The sequence below is a fragment of the Mytilus trossulus genome, chromosome 8 (genome assembly GCF_036588685.1).
Source record: "Mytilus trossulus isolate FHL-02 chromosome 8, PNRI_Mtr1.1.1.hap1, whole genome shotgun sequence".
NCBI lineage: Eukaryota > Metazoa > Mollusca > Bivalvia > Mytilida > Mytilidae > Mytilus > Mytilus trossulus.
Genome location: NC_086380.1, coordinates 59,227,341 through 59,249,743, shown reverse-complemented (window position 1 = coordinate 59,249,743; position 22,403 = coordinate 59,227,341). Strand labels below are relative to the sequence as shown.

General features: G+C 32.4%; 1 protein-coding gene across 3 annotated transcripts in view; it reads right to left on the bottom strand.

The window, feature by feature from the left end:
• The window catches only part of LOC134681210 (myotubularin-related protein 3-like), a 38,823-nt gene extending 16,420 nt beyond the window's left edge, over positions 1–22,403 (bottom strand). The window contains exons 1-3 of one of the 3 annotated variants that reach the window (XM_063540717.1): positions 22,222–22,403; positions 5,642–5,842; positions 1,863–2,155 (exon numbers count right to left, since the gene is read on the bottom strand). In XM_063540717.1, the coding sequence (XP_063396787.1) occupies positions 1,863–2,155; positions 5,642–5,656 (308 nt within the window). In that variant the 5' untranslated portion in view covers positions 5,657–5,842; positions 22,222–22,403. Of the gene's footprint in view, positions 1–1,862; positions 2,156–2,628; positions 2,730–5,641; positions 5,843–22,221 lie in introns of those variants that run through there. The other 2 variants (XM_063540716.1, XM_063540715.1) reach the window with 2 other exon arrangements.

Here is a 22,403-nt window from a genome sequence, read left to right as displayed (position 1 = left end):
TGTAAATCTATGTAATACAATCATATTAAATTCAAGTTGATCAAGTTGATAGTGAGAATGTTGAATCAGGTGATTTCTATCGTCTAGTTTCCCTAAAGTACTTTCACTAGGAACAAGGGCAGATATCATTTTTTATGCCTCATTAACACGGACATTTCATTCGAATTGAATTCCTATCAAATTCGCTAATTGTGTTCACACACTCTTTTTTTTTAATTCGAATTAACTTATTCGTAACACTTCATAAAGTGTTTCTAACTTTCATAGATTGGTTTTTCAGTTCAAATGGTTTTACACTATTTATTTTTTGGGCCCTTCATAGCTTGTTGTTCCATGTGAGCCAAGGCTCCTCGTTGACCTATAACCATAATGGTTTAATTTTACAAATTGAGACTTAGATGGCAGACAGTTGTCTCATTGGTACTCATACCACATCTTCTTATATCAATTGTACTCTTTCATTTGAATCAAATGACCAAGATTGAACCCCTCCACATTTTTAATACATGTACAAGTATTAATGTAACATATTTTTTTATTATCCCAAATTTTGATCCACACTAATTTAAGGCAATCTTGAATAATGTATATCATCTAGATTTATTACTCAAACCCAGGTTTACACCTAACATTTCTTTTTCTATATTATAAATTATAATTAACAATTATACAATTATATAAAGTATTTTCCCTATTGGAATTTTGAAAACAAGGATAATGTATATCAAGTAAAATATTTTTTTTCATTTTCTTTTATATATTTCTCCATGTCAAGCAATTAAAATAAAAGCCACAAAAATTATATCACTTGTATTTATGTGTTTGTGGCCTCTGGTTATATTTCACAAATCATAAACTTTTACTATCACTAGCAATTAGGACTAGATAGAACTTTCTTTATGATTGGCGATCCTTTCCTAAACCAGTTAGGCATTCATGTAGACAAAATGTACTTTTTATGCTAGTTGCTGATTAATCAGACAAATATTTACATTTCATTCAAAATTGTACCTACACGTAAAACAAGACTCGAGAAGTTGGTTTTACAAAAAAACTCAAGACTAAGATTTGTTGTATGACTATAAGTATACAGAATTGTCCATGACTTACAATCAATCTTAGTCGTAAGTTTTTGTTGTGAAACTGAGTCCAGTTCTTTTAGTTGTTACTGGTCCCCCTCTACATATATAAGCATTTTATACTGTGGTTAGGACCAGCATCAATAAGGCCGTTAAATAAATACATAAATTATGAATAGTCATAATACACTGTCAGCTAAACTAAATTTTAGACTTTGTATTGAATATTCAGCACTTGTATATAAAGTAAGCAAAAGAAATTTGTATGATACAGGAAGATTTAATTTTTCTCTTGTATTTTATGCAGTATTATATCTCTGTTTTCTAAAAATAAACCTTACAAGGACACAGCCTACAAATAATACACGATCAACAGATAATAAATGCTTTATTACATGAAATTAAACTGACAGATACAAATCAGCTTAACAAATAGTTGTGCATTGTATTGTAGTCTAGTAGTTTATATCCTTGTAGATCTAGGTTTCAAATTGTTTCTATCGTCATGATCTTAGGCCAAGAAGATAAAAAAAAAACATGTGACTTTTTTTAGGGTTTCCTTATTAAGAAAATTGTGGCTAGGAATTCTTTATTCACTTTTAAAAGGTATATCTTTTTTTAACCATTAGTATATATTATAGAGAGATTAGCAATTTTATCCGAATTCACCATTTAATGTCCCAAATTTTTTTTTTAACTGACTGATCAAATTTTTGTCTGTCTTTCATTCCATCAGGCTGTTTTTCACCAGCACCAATAACTGCTGAATATGATAAGGCTTACCTGACAACAGTGGCATCCTTGCAATAGATATTAACGGAGAATATTTCCCTACACTCGACCAACTCCACCATCCCTAGAGGAATGTTGATAAAGCTGTCCTTGGACCTGACCAGCAGCCTGAAGTTGGAGAGAGCAATGACCCCATCAGCTGTCCTCCCTAGGTACTCCACAGCCTCTCCACAGAGCAGAGGGAAGGGTACCTGGAGAGAATCATCCTCACACACCAAAGATTTCTTCGGGAACAACTCAGACTTCAGTATACACTCCATACTGGCTGGTTCGTCAGCTGAGGCCTGAAATTGATAAAACACTTAATAAAAATTCTATTCAATTTCATATTTTTTAATTAAATAAAAGATACAATATAGTTTATAGTAATATCCTTGTATATAAAATGTACCCTATTAAGCCTGGGTTGCTTTTTTGTCTTCAGCCATCTCTACAATGCTTTAAAAACATGTACAAAAAAAACTTGAACGATAAACAGATGATACATAACATGTAGCAGTTAACATGCTTAGAAGCTGTAGAAAGATAATAGGTTTAAGATATTGAAGCATTATAGTAATTCAGTTGACCAGTTGGGCAACAAGAACAAGTATTTATTACAAATCATTCATATAATTGATTTAATGGCCTTGACTTCAAATTTTCGTCATCTACACATATACGCTAGGAATATTTTCAGCGAAATATATTGAAGGATTAGTGCCCAACATTTGTACCTATTTTGAAATAAGCATACATATATATCTTATAGACATACCTGGAACCAATAAATAAATGTCCAAGGACATACATACATCTGCTTTAGTTATAAAATCCTAACACAGCAGATTTAGTGCCTAGGACAACAAGACACTTATAGATAATCTATATATAAGGAAGAGAGACACTTGTACATGTTGTAGATAATCTATAAATAACATACTATTGATCCACTTACAATGTCTACGACAATTATCACAACTTTGCTTTGTTTTGACTAAGATTTCAGGAAGGAAATAGTATTTACAGCTTATAAGTAGGACAAGAAAATTGATTCAAAACACTTATTTTATAATATGTAATAATAATGTATACATGTATCTTCATACACATACATGTATACAGTCTCAACACAAAACTTTTTGACTCTCATCATGCTAATATCAGCCTGAAAATTGGTCTTTCATTTATGAAAAATCCTGATCATTCAATGTCACATACATAAATGTACATGTAAGGCTTTCATTTCAGGAAATTTAACTTGCTCAACAAAATTTATATTGGCTTAGGTCATTGTCATTAATTATAAATGTGAAAACTAATTTGTGAAAAAAAAGAAATATGGTTAAGAGCAAGCTTCAGTCATTTTTCTTAATGTTTCTTAAACATGTACAATGAGGAAGTGAATTTATTAAATGTTTAGTTTTTATGTAAGATAATTCCCAAACCATGATCTTTAAATTTTTGTATCAAGGAAATCTGCAGTAAATAAACATAATCTGATAATGTTCATGTCTGAGTACCTCCATTATATGGAATTTCATCTGAAATCTGAAATCCGTCTTGCTAGGGTCAGGAACAGTATTTTTATATATAAATATACTGTATTTTCAAAAATAATTGCGTGCATTTTAAGTATTGCCATTTTTCAAGAATGGAATAAAATGTGTGTTCAATTATTGCTATTTCGAAAAACACCTGCATGCAGGTCTATGTTTCAGTTACCCAAATGCAAGTTCTTATTCTTGCGATACTCAGTCACTCGTTTTATTCCCCCTTAATTAAAAACATCACAATAATTTCTGAATTTACTGTAGATGTACTTATAATTCTTACTCTACCATGTCTACATATTAGGAAGAAGATCATAAACTGACAGTACATGTAAATGGGAAATGATCAAATCTAAACAATATACATTTGTCACCCCTCGAGTGTAACCAATGTATAGTAATTCAAAACTCATTTAAACCCCTCATCTTTGTCAATACATACACCAGACTTTATATAGACACAGACAACGAGATGCATTATATTACGTTTAATATACTATCTTTGTTTATCGGTCAAAAGACAACAATGCAATCAAGGACATGTATACATTTACATATATATGATCAATACTCATTGTGAAGTATGTAATGAAACAGCTGGAAATTCCTTTCATACTTCATTTAGTTTGTCCTTTTAGACTTATAACAGTTATATCAATTTTCAATTCAATTTCATGGAGTAGTATTTAAAAAACATCACATACTGACATAGTGCATTCAAAAAATCCCTGGAGTAAACCTGCATTGACCAAAACAATCTGAATCAACAAAATCAAGAATTAACAAATTTAAAAGAGTGTCACTCAGAACAACCTATCTGGAAAAAGCTTTGTCAAATGGGAATACAACCATGAAGAATGAGTAACTTTTGTACTGTAAAATTCTTTCCATCCCTTTTTGCAGTTTTTATGCAGTTCAGTAAATTCCACAAATATAGGATGATACCTACATACGTAAATTTGCAATAGTATCTTTTTAACTTGTGCTTTAATGAAATATTCAATTGGTTACCAAAATGTGTTTATTCTAAGTATTGCACACGTCCTTTCTGTATTGTAACATTTTTATATATCCTAACATACATTATAAATATGTATATATTATCATATATAATAATCTTAAAATGTTTGTGTTGTGTAAGTAGTTATATCCTTAACTAAATATACATAAATAATCCATGCTTGAAATATTACAAACTATTTAAAATATTTTTAAATCTTGTTAAAAACTATATTATATCTGCTCAAGGTCAGTGACCGAGTTATGAAATAAGACCTAAATCAAATGTTTGGACATAGATAACAAGAAATTGTGACCCATCCATTTATCACAGAAAATTACCTCCAGGTATAAAGTATTGTACAACATAAATACACAATTTAATAATAATATGTAAACTTTTGGTGTTTACTATTCCGTCCAATTAATAGTTGTAGGAGACCTTAATGTTCGTACATTGCGGACGAAGCAATAAAGTTGAAATAGAAATTGATCTTGTTAACATATTATTTGTTTCTGAATAAACAACACCATAAATGGAAAATTACATGTACATGGTTATTATAGTTTTATCTATTAAAGGATGGAGAGACTCTGCCATGTCTGCAATGAAATCACAAAATAAGTCCACTAAAAGGAGGAGAAAAAGAACAAATATTAAACAGCCAATGTAGAAAAGCCAAAACAAAAATCCTACAGATTTCAGTCTTCACGATGAACTTGAAATCTACTATACAGACCTGGAGTCAATTTCACAAAAAAAACTTACGACTAAAATTGAAAGTAAGTATACTGATTTGTTCATGACTGAAGACCTGAATCTTAGAAGTTTTTTTATGTGGAAACCAACTCCTGATGCTCAATTTTTGGGAAAATTTTGGTTAGATTCTGTTGATCTGTAGCTAGTTTTTTTTCAAGGCCCCAGGGCAATTTTACAAGCCTGGGCTACAGGACCTAAAATCCAGTGTGGAGACTATATCAACAGAACACAATTAATTAGCCAAACATGAATTTAAGTGAGTTTTCGCCTTTGAATAATTTTACATTGTCAATCGGGGCCTTTTATAGCTGACTATGCGGTATGGGCTTTGCACATTGTTGAAGGCTGAGCAGTGACGTATAGTTGTTAATTTCTGTGTCTTTTGGTCTCTTGTGGAGAGTTGTCTCATTGAAAATCATACCACATCTTCTTTTTCATATTAACTTGATTTTTTTATAATAAAAAGATGTGATACATACCATATTGTCATGCATTTGGCTCACAGACTGACCACAAACCAGCCAGGAAAACTGTTCACAACACCAGTACTGGTTTCCTGTCTAGGGAAAGAGTATCCAACAACTGGTATCACTACCTAAGAGTGTAACTTCCCTAACTAATGAGTTTGTCTCAAAACTTCTATACGTGTTGTCTATTTACCAATTTACTTCCTCAATCACCTGAAAAATAAATTTTCAAACGTTGAATTGATAGTCTAACTGTAATAGCATTTGTTCAAGAATCATATATATGAATTATAGGCCTAATGTGTTCTTTAATGTCTTGTAATAGACAATCAATTCTCCAGACAACCTCTGACACCAAATCATAGATTTTCAATTAACTGGTTATAATCTAATAAATACTACATATAATTCTATTCAATATATACATGTACAATGTTATAACTATCAATATGTTTTCTTGAAAAGTTAGTCACCTAACATGTGAATAAAAGGTTAGACTAGGCATATACATGTATCAGGAGTATGGAGAAATTTGTGAGCACACAAAATGTGTCCTATGCACATCACCACAACTCAACAATGTAAATTACAACATGGTCAATGAGACAAAAACTACAGAAATTACCAATAAATCATTTTACTCAGTAACCAAATTTACAAGTCTTAATTCATATGTATGAGCGTTAAACTAACTTGACAGGTGTACAGTACCTTCAAATGACTGACAGAAAATACAGTGTTAAGCTTATCTTCAGTTTTATCATATCAAATAAGTTTTTTTGATACTACTTTCGTTTTATGAAACATGTGAATATTTATATATATATATATATATATACATTTTTTTCTGAGAAAAGAATAACTCTAAAAAAAATAGTTATTGTTCTGAACAAACAAAAACAAAAATGCTGACATATACAAATATCTAAACCCTACCTACTTCTTTCAAAATAAAGGTTGCATGTTGAATATAATTACATACCAGTGCATATATGGCTAAAAATATTTCTTTAAATTATAATTTTTTAAATTGTTTGAATATGTGCCAAAATTAGGTGTCTTTTTGTACTTATATATATATGTAATCTACTGAAAGAAGAGACTATTTCTTTCGAGATTGCCAATAAGTTTAATTGATTAATACAACTATTTAATTTTCACACCTTTTTACATGTTTTATTCAAATTAATGTTGAGGTCTGACTATTTCTAATTTAAATAAAATAATTTCAAATACATGAATGTGAAACAATGTAAAAGATTTAAAAAACATGCAACTTGTCAGATAAAAATCTAGGGTATTATTTAAAGTCTCTTGATCAATAGAGTCTCTATGAAGCATGTAAAATACTTATAGGTTTGTCTAGAGTATATAGTTCAAATGAACTTTTAAAATATCTTCTAAATCTATATTAGGTTGATCAGTGTGAAATGCATTTACAAGAACATGAAGTAAGGCCGTGTTTGTGTTCTAGTTTCCTCAACATTAAATTATAAGTCAAAACTAAATGCATTCGATAATTAAATCATTATGAAGGAAACAACTTCGGCCGCAAAAATCACTCTCACTCAACAACAGCCTTTACAGTTAGCTACTATTGTGATGACCCAGACTAGTAAAATTTAAGTTGGACTAGTAAAATTTAAGTTGGACTAGTAAAATATTAGTTGGACTAGTAAATTTAAGTTGGACTAGTAAAATATTAGTTGACTAGTAAAATTTTAGTTGGACTAGTAAAATTTAAGTTGGACTAGTAAAATTTAAGTTGGACTAGTAAAATTTAAGTTGGACTAGTAAATTTAAGTTGGACTAGTAAAATATTAGTTGGACTAGTAAATTTAAGTTGGACTAGTAAAATATTAGTTGACTAGTAAAATTTTAGTTGGACTAGTAATATTTTAATTGGTCTAGTAATATTTTGTAAACTTTATTTAGACAGTTAGATGCATAAAGAAAATGTCTAAATATTGGTCTTTGGACTAGTAGATGGAAAAGATTTTGGTGCAGACATAACTTTCACACATATTCATCTTTACAGAATCAGATCTGTTGCAGGAGAAAATCCTAAACCCCCTATCTAACATGTCCAGTGTTCTCCCCAGGATTTTTGGATAGCACCAGGGTAACGCGTGACGAAATGAATTTACAGTATTTTGTGTCGCATTGCGTCGCTTATTTTTTTTCTTGTTACTTTTTGTCATTACCTGTTTGCCTTTGTTTTGTTTACTGTGGTACTGTGTTGTAGGACTTTGGGTCAGAAAATTATTGGTAGAAAAAGTAAATCAATAAACAGTTTCTAGACTTTAATATCTTTGAAGAATAAATAAAAGAAAGCACAATTAGTCTTTAAGCTAAAGTCACTTCTTATATTTTGATCAAGCCATTTTGTCCCCATACTTGTAGTTACACTACACATTCCCCATAACAATGAACTTTGAACAAGATTTTGATACAGAACCTTCAGTAAATTAAAAACTATTTTCCATAGTTTTAGACCTGATTCTTTTAGACAACAACAAATTTGTTTATATGATTAACACTTTGTTACAGACATGGAGATTACTTTATAAGAGATTACTTTATAAGAGTTTACTTTATAAGAGTTTTCTTTTCACAAGGTTCATCCCTAGCTTTAGTTCTGCATGGGAATGTATTAAAGTTGTGGCAGTAGGCTTTTTAGACCTGTTACAGTCAAATATTTTTACATTAAGAAAAATACCACTTTATTACAATATGTCTGAACATCAATAATGGTATGATTCTCAAAAATAATTTGCAAAACATTTTGGTTGGTATGTTCTAAGAATGTTTTTATCCTTAATGTAACATTCTAATATAATTTTGCATTCAATTTGTACTTTATTTTTATTTGCAATGATAAATTATAACACTGCATGTCCTCAATTTCCAGTGGCACTTCAAACTTCTAGTGCCTCATACTAGTCAAATTATTGCTAAAAACTTTCCTTTTCATTGCATTTATTGTTTTATTTGTTCTGGACCTGAACATGCATGAAATATATCATAATCATATGCCACTAGACATTAAATTAGCTATATGTCACCGTACGGCCTTCAACAATGAGCAAAGCCCATACCGCATAGTCAGCTATAAAAGGCCCTGATAAGACAATGTAAAAACAATTTAAATGAGAAAACTAACAGCCTTATTTATGTAAAAGATTACCTTGTATTCTTCAACTGAATGATGCAATCCATTAAAGCCTTAATATGCAACAAGTTCAAGCTTTATTGTCAAATTTTATGTGCAATAGTACACGTATTTGTGAATAATTGTAAAACCTCAAGCACCATGCAGTAATACATGTAGTATAGACTTGGTGTGCAATATCTATTATGTCTATGTAGAAATTTAAAACCAGATAGTTATTCACCTATTTATTTTTTTATTACCAAGGTTGAGATATAAGTATACAAACAGTCATTTATTGCACTTATCTCTCCAAACTAGATATTGATTTACTTGGACGGTTCAAAGCCGTTCCCAGGTATTATATGAATGGATTCGTATTTTTAAACTCATTAGAAAAATTATTGCTGACGTGACATAATGTCTATATCGTAGACAATATTGACTCAGCGAGCCTTGAGTTCTAATCAAGGTACGATTGAGTGTAATGACATGCAGGTTTCGTTATATAATATCCATTGTGTCCTTATAAACTTAGCTTACAAAAATATTCAATTTCCTGTCACTAAAATCAATACATGACTAGGTAGACAACTTCATGTATGTAATAAAGATAATCTATTTTTCCAAGGTCACTTCATGCATATAAGTATGCATATATATATATTGCAATTTAAGAAGGATAATAGTATGTCCCCACTTGTCTTGACCTATATGCATGTATCTACTACATTTGTAGTACATTCTACACTTAATATAATTTCACTTTTGCAGTTGGTTTAACCCTTTCCTCCATAGTGACGCCTTTTGACACCTGTCATGCCTGTGTAGTACCTCATGATCAGTTGACTACAAAGTGTCATCTTCAAACTTAATAAAATTTGTATCCAATATGAAAAGGAATATATCATAAGAATATCGGACTTGAATTTATTTGATGAAATAGTTGTTTTTCGCAATTTGTGTATACTTTAAAGCATATTTTTAGCCTTTTTTTGAAAAATCTTATGTGAATCAAGTATGCAGAAAAAAATGTGAATGGAGGAAAGGGTCAAGTCTTAAGAAGGATAATAGTATGTTCCCACTTGTCCTGACCTATATGCATGTATCTACTACATTTGTAGTACGTTCTACACTTAATCTAATTTCACTTTTTGCAGTTGTTTTAAGGTGGTACCCAACACCTTCACAAAAAATAAATTGGCGTAATTAAATTTTATAAAACTTTTACAAAGTATTTACTTTGACCCTTTGTCAAAAGTATCAAAATTTCAAAAAAATTTGAACCAACCAATTTATCAGAAAAATTACACTAGTTATATAGCAATTTGACACACACTAATTTTAATCATTGAGAAGCTTAATATTCACTAACAACAGAACGTAAGTTAAACATTTAGCTGATTTTACAGAGTTATCTCCCTGAAGTATTAGGTACCACCTTAAACTCTCTTCCCTAACTTGGAGTAATAACACCCACAAATTTAATAATAACAACATAATACTGAAACAAAAGTCCTGTAAATTGATTTGTTTGTTATCTTCACTAGATCTTAAGTTTAAATCTGTTCCTACACTCCCGCCAAGATGATTCCCGCAAAGTCCATCTAAAGACGCGGACTATCGCGACGTGGAAATTCAATATTTACCGATTATTTGCCGCGAAAAGTCCATTATGGTCGCGGACAAGTCAATTTTTTATCGTGGACCTTCGTGGAAATCAATAGAATATATATATTGTAATAACGCAGAATTTGATGTTATCGATAATGTTTAATTTTTGTTACGATGAAAGTGCTTGAGAATTAATTGTGGCGGTCAAAGCGGGTAGCGAAAAATTGTCAGTTTATTAGTTGTGTATTGTTATTTAAAATCACATTGACCCGTAATTACTCCTCTTGTCCTGTTGTTAGTTCTATTCAAGCTCAGGTAAAGTTTGATTGACATTGGGCGGTCTTTCGTTTGTACTTTTGTCTGAAAGGTAATGCATACCAGATAATACTATAAATAGCCAATAAACGGGTGATCAGGTAATAATCGATTGTGGAAGGAGGAGCTACATTAATTTGTGTGTCGAGGCATACCTGCAGAAAAATACACAAAAGTCATACGAGAAGTTTAAACCAATGAACAGGTGTTCTGGTAATAATCGAATGTAGAAGGAGGAGCTACATTATGCTGACTGATTTTGAACTCATTATCTTTAGAAATTTGTTATTTGAAAATTGTTTGAGATTCGTAAAATTAATGTTACAAGTTATTAATTATCAATAAAAAAAATAGTTTAAAATCCTGCAACTAATATTTTTATTTTATTTTATGAGGGGGGTTAGGAGGGGTGCTGGTCCTGAAATCCCGGGCTTAAAAAGACGAAATCCCGTTGTCCCGAATTTAAATAAATTAAAATCCTGACTTCCCGCAAATTCGTAAAATAAGATTTTACCGATCCCAAAAGGATCAATATTAAAATCCGGAGCTTAAAACACCCGATCCCGTTGTTCCGATAAGGATCCTACCCCCCTCTTTTATTGTTACCGTAGAGAAAAAAAATCGTAATTTTTAAAATGTGATATTCAGTTTATCATTAAAATGATACTTGTCTTACAAATTGGGCTTATTGAAATGTTAAATGGTTTTTTTAGGCTTTTACTGGGAACAGTATATCATATTATATATGTTCCGGGTTTTTCCAAACGTGAATTCTTGAAAAAAAGGAAAATATAAATAATTATTGATACAGCTCGTTCGGATTTTCAATGTCACGCTGTATACAACTATGTACATTTTATAGGCTCCCTTACTGTATCGCATTCTCCGCAAATGACAAATGATTCAGTTCATTTTTTTGAAAAAACACTACTACGTAATAGTACGGAAGAGGCTGACATCTGGTGATTTTTAAGTGAATTGTTTTATCGTGGAGAAACATCTTTTTGTTTTGTTGTAACTGATTATTGTATTGTGCATGTATGTTTAAAAAGTCGAAAAGGACATCATCAAAGACGAATAGGGACACTTGTTATAAAAATATCTTTCTGTCCATTTCAAAGAGATTACCGTATTGATGGTTAAACGTACAGTGACCAATATACCAGTCAGTGCATACTCAGAATTCACCTGCATGGGGGCATGTGCTTAACATTGTAAAACCTTCATGTACTTATGTAGACAAAATATTCATGTTCTTTATAAGTGAAAGTTTTTATTATAATTAAAAATATTTGTTTCTTTGAATCACGGACACTTGTGGGTTGGATATGAGTATATTTTTTAAGAAGGGAAATGTACTAGTGAATTTGAACTCTTTGACAATTTCGTAACAAGTCTGAAAGGATGAAGATTCAAATTTGAATGGCTTATATACTATGATCTATTTTCTTATATTTTCTACTTTATTTCTTTGATAGATAGTTGTCTCATTGGCAAGCATACAACATCTTCTTATATTTGTATGCATAGCCACTTCTTCATACTGATTTTTATTGTTTTGAAAAATTGTTACAACAAATAAAGAATCTTTTTGAAAAATTTGGTGGCCCTGAAAAGGACCGTTTTACAACTGAATTAACAGAGGCTTTATCACTGGAACTGCAGACCTTTCAATCGCTTGATGACATCTGGGTCAGTCTTTAGCTTATTGTTGAAATACGCTAGCGATTTACCCCTTGTCCTCTCAGGAAAAATCTTGTCGGGCAGATGACCAGTTGCTGCTCCATTCATCAAGACACATACAGGTGCAACCTTGTATATATGATCAATGTACATGTTGCATTGCTCTACTGTCATCTTCTCGCACCAAAAGGTCTGTAAAGTGTCGACAAGCTCCTCTTTGGTTTTGGGATCTACACGGGCAACATGACGCTTCATCTGATTCCATACCATTTCTATGGGGTTCAAGTCAGGACTTTCTGAAGGCCAAATATCCCACCAATTTATACCGTTGTCGTTCATAAATTCTTTTGCCATTTTTGACTTGTGCTTAGGGTCGTTGTCTTGCTGGAATCTGTGTCCATCAGGAAACTTTACCCGAACATAAGAAAGAAGGTTGTCCCGTAAAATTGAGTTGGTGAAAAATTCTTTTTCCATTATATCTTCAAAGATGGTCAGTTTTGACGGACCCCTCCGACTTATGGCACCCCAAACATGGACTTTTAGTGGATGTTTAGGCTTTCCATGAACCATTGGAGCAGAATCTTTCTCTCTGTAATAATTGGTCTTATTTTGGAAGGTCTGTATGGAGCTTTCATCAGAGAAGATTATGTCTGCAAAGTCGTCATTTTCGTCAATGAGGTGTTGGCAAAAATCAACACGTTTTGGTCTGTTTGCCCTTCTCACCATCTGGCCATACCGCGGTCGTGAATGGGTGAAGCCTGCAGCGTCGATGGCTATTTTGGTTAGCGACAGACTCATGTTGGCACCATCTGCAAGTAGGGCTTTGTGAATCTGCTTGCTTGACATGGAAAAGTCTGACTTGATAAGTTCTTTGATGAGTTCGGCATCTCTTTCAGAAACTTTTCTGAAGGTTCGTTGTTTTGGTTGGACATGAACACCAAGCTCGGAAATAAAACCCCTGTCATAGGCTCTCAGCCAGTACCGTACGGAATGACGCGAAATGTTATGGCCCCTGGACCTCAATATTCCAGTAATTGCTTGGATTGTGTTGCCCGACTTTCTCAATACTGCGATTTCTTGTTTGATTTTGTCGTCTACTCTGCCCATTGTTAAGATGAAAATGATAATTTTTCATCATACAGTTGGTATTTTAATATTAAATCATCATTTGACAGCGAATTCATAAATTTCTTCAGGTGGTAAACTTGAAAAATATCAAGCCATAAAACCCTGTTGCACAATATACCAGCAAATGACATTATACTGCCCCCGGGAATAAACGTTGTGGTCAACTGATTTCAACAGGTAAATGTACATGCACAGGTATTACGCTGATCAATACCCGAATATGTCATCGTAAACAATTTCCAAAATAAATTCTCACGGTTGTAAGAATATTATTATTACCCGTAAATGTAACAATTGCCAACGCATATAAAATCCAGATTTATTTTTGGCAGAATTTACTTACCATTTTTTTTTAATTGAAAACGTTTAAATTCTTGTACACATCTTTGTCGGAATTTAATGTTGTTTTTTTTATTATTAATTTGATCTTTACACTTCTTATACAACTTACTTTTTTACAAAGATAATAATTCTCTTTCTTATTAAATGACGCAACTAAAAGAAAATTTCCTGTTGCAAATAACTTTATCGGAAGAAAAGTCTATGAAACCTTTTGAAAATAGCAGGTGTCAATTATAGATGGTCAGTTGAAAATTCTTACCAAACAACATACATGTACTCTCATTTTGACGCCAATTCAAACATCTAACCTTTAATTTCGGTTACCCTGCATATAAATTGTATCAATTGTGTATTTTTTTCATTCGTAGAATATGTATTTAATATTTGTCACTAAAGGTTAAAATAGCAACCATAATTCAATCAATCGATTCAAATCAACATCTTTTAAATACACATTTTAGTAAATACGGACCTTGAATAGGAAACCAGTTTGACAGAAAACTAATGAAGTAATAAATTTATTTTGGAATACCATTGTTGAGAAGACGAAAGAGAAATTTTTTTTTGGATATAGAATAATGATAAAAATCTTTATAGAGTCCAATTTAATTAAAATATTGATTTCTGATTAAGTTCTACTACATATTAGATTGCATTATAGTCAAAATTAAGGCATATTTTAATGGTGTAAAACTAGCTTATCATACTTTTTTATCCATGTAAATACATTTGTGCCCCCAAAATACTATAAAGCAACAGAAGACTGCGGAGTTTAAAACAATTATTAAAATTATATATTTATTCAATAGTTTGAAATCTTCTCACAAACTTTTGAAGCACAGGTGTTCAGCCAGACATAGTGTCGCCTCTTCGAAATCATCTGTAATACACAGTAACGTGTCAAGGCAGCGCACGTGTTCTGGGAGTAAATTTTTAGTTTTCCACCAATGAAATTTATGGAATCATTAAAAATCTTCGTCTGGGCGGTGCCAAATTTACTGGCAATAAATACGGAGGCCAACAAAAAAAATTATCATTTCAGTTATCCGTTAAATAAAATATTTACCATTTACTTCAACAATGTCTTTACGTGCCCTAACCAGAGAGCAATCTGACTTTGCTGTCAGATTTGTTAACTGTGGGGGTGTCATGGTACGCCAGAGAGTCCACATAGCAACAGAAGACAGAATAAAAGTAAATGAAATTTACCGCGTTAAGTGGAACATTAAAGACTACGCTAGTGCCATCATCCTTGGTTCTGGTGACTACGCGGCAATGTCAGCCCTAGTAGAAAAGGCAAAGCAGGACAGACGGTTTTCTCTCGCAGCCGAGAGTGATGAGCCTTCAAGCCCACCTGCCACTCAACCCAAAAAGAAAAGACAGACGAAAAAACCAGTAGCTAAACCATCAGGTCCACTACGCCAAACACCTAGCAGACCAAAGACGTCCAGATCAAAAACGGTTCGACCCCTGACCAAAAGTGGTAAACCGGCAGCAAGAGTTATTAGGGTTGTCACTCCCCCAGGGTTTTACGATCCTTTACCAGTTATCAGGCCACCTAGACGTCGCATTGCCACTCAACAACCAGCATCTGCTGAAGGTTCCAATCAGACTCAACCAGCAGCCCCCCTACCTGTACCAACTACAAGTACACCAGTTGCCATCCGTGGGCCAAATCTGACAGCACCAACTCCACCTCTAGTATCACCCTTTACACCAGCCAGACCAACCCATTCTTCAAGTCATCTCGGTCCTGTAATGTCTGCACTAGCAGCAATAGGTTCTGCAGTCACCTCAATACAGAAAAGCCTTGATACTATGAAGAGAACAAATGATACAATGCTCCGTAGGATAACAGACCTAGAAGTCATGCAAACAAGACTGGCGAGACAACATGACCAGATTTTAGCCGGACAACATAGACCCACCATTCCAGCAGCAGTTGTAGACGACCAACAGGTACCTGCCATACCAGACGTGTACAACATTCAAAATGAGGAGCTGACAAGAATCAAGGTTTCTGCAAAGAGCTCTGGTAATTTTGCGGCTGCCTTAACAAAAAGATTTTTTCCAGAATTGTACGGCATGGACAACTTGCGCTACTTCTACAACTGGAATGGTGGTGGCAAGCATGGCAAACGTGAACTGGACCCAGCCAGACGAGAAATAATTCGTCAGTTCACAGTTCGGATGTACCCTGAGGTCCGTCAGGAAGACATCTTCCGAACGAATGTCATCAATGCTGTTAATGAGATGTTGCGTCGCCAGCCAAAGAAGCAAAGACCTGCACTTGCTGCTGTCCAGATTGAGAACAATCAACCAGAAGCTGACACCCATTACCAAGAGCTAGACTTCAACGCCCTTTAAGAAGTATACAGATTACACAAAGATTACAACGGTCCTTTTAAGGACCACACAAATCTTTCAAAAAGATATTTGAAATTGTTGCATTAAATTAAATACAATAAACTTAGCTCTTCTCCCAGTCCATCTTCTGTCTTTTCCTCTATGCTATATTACTACAAATTATGTTTTTTTCTTTGCCCATCACTACATTTTCAACTTACCCCACCAAGTTTGATAAAGCTTAATTTTTGGCAAATCATACGACAAACATGTTTTCCACCATTTTTCTCTTATTATATACATAATGTTCCCACCGTTATCTTGCAAAATGACATGCACTTACTAATGCAGAACATAGGCATCCGAGTTTACAGTCTGTCCTTTGCATCATATAAGTACATGTATAAACCCCGGGTCTTAATCATGTCTTGTGGTGCTCAATTTTGAATGTTTACTAAATGCCATTAAACTCTATTTGATAAATGTCCTGTTGTCTAACAATCCAAGGGTTTTAAAGAATGGTATGCATTAATAAAATAAACGTGCTAACCAGCAACATCGCTTAAAGAAATTGCACGACGATATACGAGATATTTGTCACTGGACATTTTACAAACAACTTCCAACCACTCCAAAATTAGTAAAAAAGATTGTTTAACAATTTGGTCACATTTTTATAATTATAGAATCAAAAAGCTGAAAATTTTATAACAAATAAAACAAGCATTTGTTTTTATTGCAAAAAATTTAAAAGTGTTCATGGATTAAATTTTGTACTTTATTCAAATGAAATCAAAGACAATAATCAGACAATCCAAGTGACGTATTATCCTCCTGAAATAAATGTTTGCATAAAAGACTCAATGAAGAACATGTGAAGTTTGGTTTAAACTATCGTTCAACAATTTAATAAAAACACCTATCAATTTCTGTTTACCTGTTAAAATATAAGCCGGACACACACTTGTTTATAACAGCAGGTGTCTGTTGGCCGACGTAGGTCATGAGTGTATTAACCTTTATTGGGGTAATGATTGACAGGCATTGTAATCTTTGTAACTTCCAAATTGGGGTACAAAAAAGGTAGCATGTTTTAAATTTATTAAACAATTAACCACTTTTTTATTACAGGATTAAATTAAAATTATTTTTTAATCAGATTAAAAAGAAATGAGTTTTCATATCATACTTATTTTTTATGAATGCGTAAGCCTTTAAAAATACAAAGGTATTTTTTATTCTGAATGTACACCCAGTTAGACCTTGTTGCTTATCTATCGAACTCACAATAACATCCAAATTAAGGTACGACAAAGGTAGCGTGTGTCAAATTTGATAAATAATTTAAAGCTTTTTTTCGGGAGGATGAAATTAGAATATTTTAACTTAATTCAGACTAAAAAAGTATTTAGTAATCACATATCATACGTTTGCTTAATGAATAAAAAAAACAACCTTTAAAACATTTTTTTTTTTATTTTTCTGCACGTAGACCCAATAACACCTCGTTGTCTTATCTCATTACACTCGCATTAAGACAGCTTACATTGTATCAGCTACAAAATGTAGCATCACTAAATGAATTGTTTTATCATGTAATTAACCGTCATCGTGGACTTCGCGGACCAGATTTGGATATTATTTAGGTAAAAGGTCGCGATCTTTTAAATGCGTCCATCACGGAAATCCACGATCTTTATTTAATTTCCATCACGGAATCGCGTGATTTGGTGAATCCGCGATAGCTGGACTGTAGTTTCATACATGTATAAATAAAGAACATGACAAACAATTTGTCGGACTGAAAAATGAAACAAGAATATATGTGTCCACATGTACAAATGTACTATATAGGACATCCTGTGTGACAGCCGCATTAAACAATTATCACATATCCATACTACATGTCACAACACAGTGTTTCCGGACAGAATTTGAAAAGGAAATACAACTGAAGTACTTAACACTAAGGGACATTCACTTAATAAGCACAAGTAAAATCTAACATGGAAGGAATAAACAAGATATTTTAATGACTTATCAAATTGTTTATTAATCTTACTTTATCAGTTCATGCAATTTATTTCTGAATTAGCGTATTAACCTGACTTTATCAGTTTATAATGCATATTTCTAAATTAATTTGCTAGCTGATTTATTTTCCTCTTTTATCTTTGTCCAATGGAGGGAAAAATGTCTATACATGTAGTACTAAGCATCATAAGACATCAGATGATCAGGGGTTTGCTTAATATTAATTTAGCCTTACCAAGCGATGAGGTAATAGATGTTAATTTACAGAAAATTGAAATGTATAGCCATTTAATTGTCCAAGTTGATTTTGGGTGAATTTAAATAGGAAAAGAATGTCAGCATTGAAAAGGAAATGAGACTGATTCCATCCACAAAAAAATCTTTAAATAATATGTAAACAGGAAGTGACTATAAGCATGAGTCCTGGACATTTTTCAGAACCATGGAACTGTCGAGTCCAAACTTCAAAGATTCATCGACAATTTGAATGTTGTATCAAATTAGCAGTTACTGTAAAAGTACTTTTGTTCATGGGGTACCAATTTTCGTGGTTTTCAAGGGTGACTTTATACATGAATTTAAGTGTACAACGAAATAAAACCACCATTGTCCAAATCAAGTAATGGAAAGCTCCCCATCGGTAGGTTTGACTACTGATATTATTTAGAGAATATACTGAATAACGCCAAATCTGAGAATACTTTTATAGCAGTCACAGAACTACTACTGCATGCAGGATTATATCCATTTAATCTTTAATAACCTAAACTGTACAACTCTTGATCCTTCAATTATCATAAAAATATTTTTGATCGATGAAAGTCAGATTTTCAGCATTGGTATGCTAGTATGATAAAGTGTTCATTTTATATCCTCATAGCTCTCGTACATATGGGAAATAATAGTTTCATGCTAAGCATGATTTTGGTAAGAATTTTTGACAATTCAAGATGGGCGCGTGACATTTGTGTGCATTTGGGATTAAATATTTTTATGCTTGCGCGCAGCTTTTGGTTACATATGCACGCATTTATTTTACAGCCATGTAAAAATAAAGGCAACATGAAAAAAATATATATAAATATATAAATATGAAATTGAGAATGGAAATGAACACGATAGTTTAATAGTTTTCATAGTAAATATGACTATGAATTACTAATTTTGAAAATATTCGTTTATTTAAGTTTTATATTTTTCATATTGAATTGTTAATCAGAATATAAAGTGACCAAGATAAAAAGTATTTGTATAATATAGGTAATCCTGCTTGAACTTCCCATCCACCTCCTTGCTAGTGAAAAACAGACTTGGACTAACTGTCAGAGGGAATACTTGTTCTTTATATAATTGAATGAATTGATAAATATATAAGTGTTATTACCTGTACTTAGCTGAGTTTACCTGTCAAATAAATGCGTGCAATAGTAACTAAAAGCTGTGCGCAAACATAATGATTTTTGCGCACAAATGTAATGGTAATGCGCACAAACATAATGCACCATTCAAGATACGTTTATAGCACTTGTTTATGTTACTGTTTTCTTTAGGTGACATGTTTATGACCTAATTAACACCTTTGATGGTCTTTAATTCGTTGATTACTTTATCATGGGTTAATTAGTAGTGTTATCACAACGTTTTACAGGTCAATGCTTACTTTTCAATTTCCTCAATCCAGACTATTTGTAACCTTCATTTCTAACTTTAGTCTTTTAATTTTTTTTTTTTTTTAAGCTAAAATCCACGAATTTAAAAACCCACGAACATGTTAATTTTGTTCTAACCACGAAAATTGATACACATGAATTAAAGTACTTTCACAGTAGACTAAAGTTTCCTTCATTGGTTTTATCATTCATGTCATGGGGACTGAAATACATGTTATAAATAACATACATAGAAATTAAACTTCTTACTTTTGGGACTTGAATTGGACAAAAATGATGAATCTCCTAAGTCCTTGCAAAAATCCTTAGTATTAAGAAGTCTGAACAATGATTCACATATTTTTCTAAACTATCATATGAATTCAAACCAAAGATGAATAAATTAGTTCGCTGAGCACAGCCTGATACAACTGCAGATGTAAAACCCTGAATAGTTAGGGCAAATTTGAACACAATATTCAAGCTTTCAAATTTTATACTGTCTGAATTTGGATTGGGATAAAATTTTTGACATAGTTTAGGTTTCTGACACAAAATAAATGTCAAGATCTTACAAATCTATCATGTCTATTGTGCAATTAAAGATTCTTTTTCAAAATTTTCATATTTTTTAAAAATTTTGAAGAAAAAAAATTGAACCCCTTAGTCATGTTAGTTAAAAAAATTAGAATCTCCCAAACCTTAGAATCCCCCTTGAGGCAATTACCCCCACACTGAATCCCAGCTTTTCCTTTGAAGTATAGAACCTTGTAGTACAATTTCAGAGATCCATACTCTTGAACAAAAGTTAAATGTCTTGAAACTAGAAAAATATAAAAAAGAAGATGTGGTATTACATGTATTGCCAATGAGGCAACTTTCCACAAAAGACCAAAATGACACAAACATTAACAACTATAGGTAACCGTACAGCGATCACCAATTAGCAAAGCCCATACCACATAGTCAAATCCTTGTTTTTGGTCTTTTTTTGCCCCTTATTCCTGCATGAATTGGGCAATTACCTATAAACTTATTCCCAGCCTTCCTTTGGTGATATCGAACCTTGTGGTACATTATGTCAGAGAGATCCATATACATTTGTACTTACACACAAGTTATTGTCCATAAACTACAAAAATGCTTGTTTTTGGTCCCTTTTTGGTCCTTTTAATTCCTTAATTAACTGTACATGTTAACCATAACCCCCAAAATGAATCCAAACCTTCTACTTGTGGTATCAAACATTGTGGTACAATTTCAGAGCAATTGAAAAACTTAAACACAAGTTATTAACCTGAAAGTAGAAAAATGCTTGTTTTGGCCCCTTTTGAGCACCAAATTGCTAAATGGCTGGGACCATCAACCCAAAAATAATCCCAACCTTGACCTTTCATGGTATTGAACCTTCTTCTTAAATTTCATAGAGATCTATACACTGTCTTAAACTTAAGTTATTGTCCGGAAACAAAATGTGTCTTCAGACAACGACCTCATACCATTATACGATCTCAAAAATATTTTTGCTGTTGTATCAAAATAAATTACACATGCTAACTATCTATTTATATCAATGTTTGTATCGGGTAACTTGGGTAATGGAGGAAAATATATTTTGACGGGACTTGACACTTTCAAATCCTAGCCGATTTTATATACTTGCGTCCGAGTTAATAAATGACATAATATGATACAGAACCAGTTTCTGTAAATACTCGCAATTATCTTAATCATTTCTGATAATTATTTTATATCTATCAATGAAATTCAAACTTAGTTAAGTAATAAGTGATGCCAGTGTATCTGAAACTTGTCATCTGTTAATTCAAAATTTTCATAATAGCGTTCATTTTAATTTTAAATCACAGAAGGGTACAGAATACATACCGGGTAATACAAAAATTGGTGCTAATGGCATTCCCAGAAACCTCGAATTTTACAAACCTTTATAACACTTCACATCAAATAATTAAAACCCACAAGTAATTTGAAGTAAAACAGGCAAGTTTATGAACATGTATGATTTTAATGATGACTTTGAGTTTACGATAACCATGATTGATAACCTCACATATTGTCATTTGGTCACAACTGTCAACAGACAACACTCATGCACACTTGACAGATTTCCTGTTAATCATTTTGGGGAATGTTCTACTCTGCTTGGTGTTGACTTGTAGGCAAACAAAACGTAATATTTAAAACAACAGTAACAATCAAAACGACACTCAAGAAATACAATAACACTGTAGCTAAAGGGGGAAATAAAAGCGAAAGTGTCAAAACTCAATTTTAAAGTGCATCATATGTTTTAGAGTAAAACTACTCACTCCTTCCTTTCTGTTTCTTCTTTTTTAGGTAATTAAATAGACGAATCTTCGATCTTTTGAGTGCTTTTAGATTGCATTTGTTAATTATCTATGATTTTAAGAAATGAAAACAAGTAAACAAAGCCCTGTGTCCCGGCTAAACCTTAACATGGCGGAGAATGTCAACAGACGGTGACGTCATG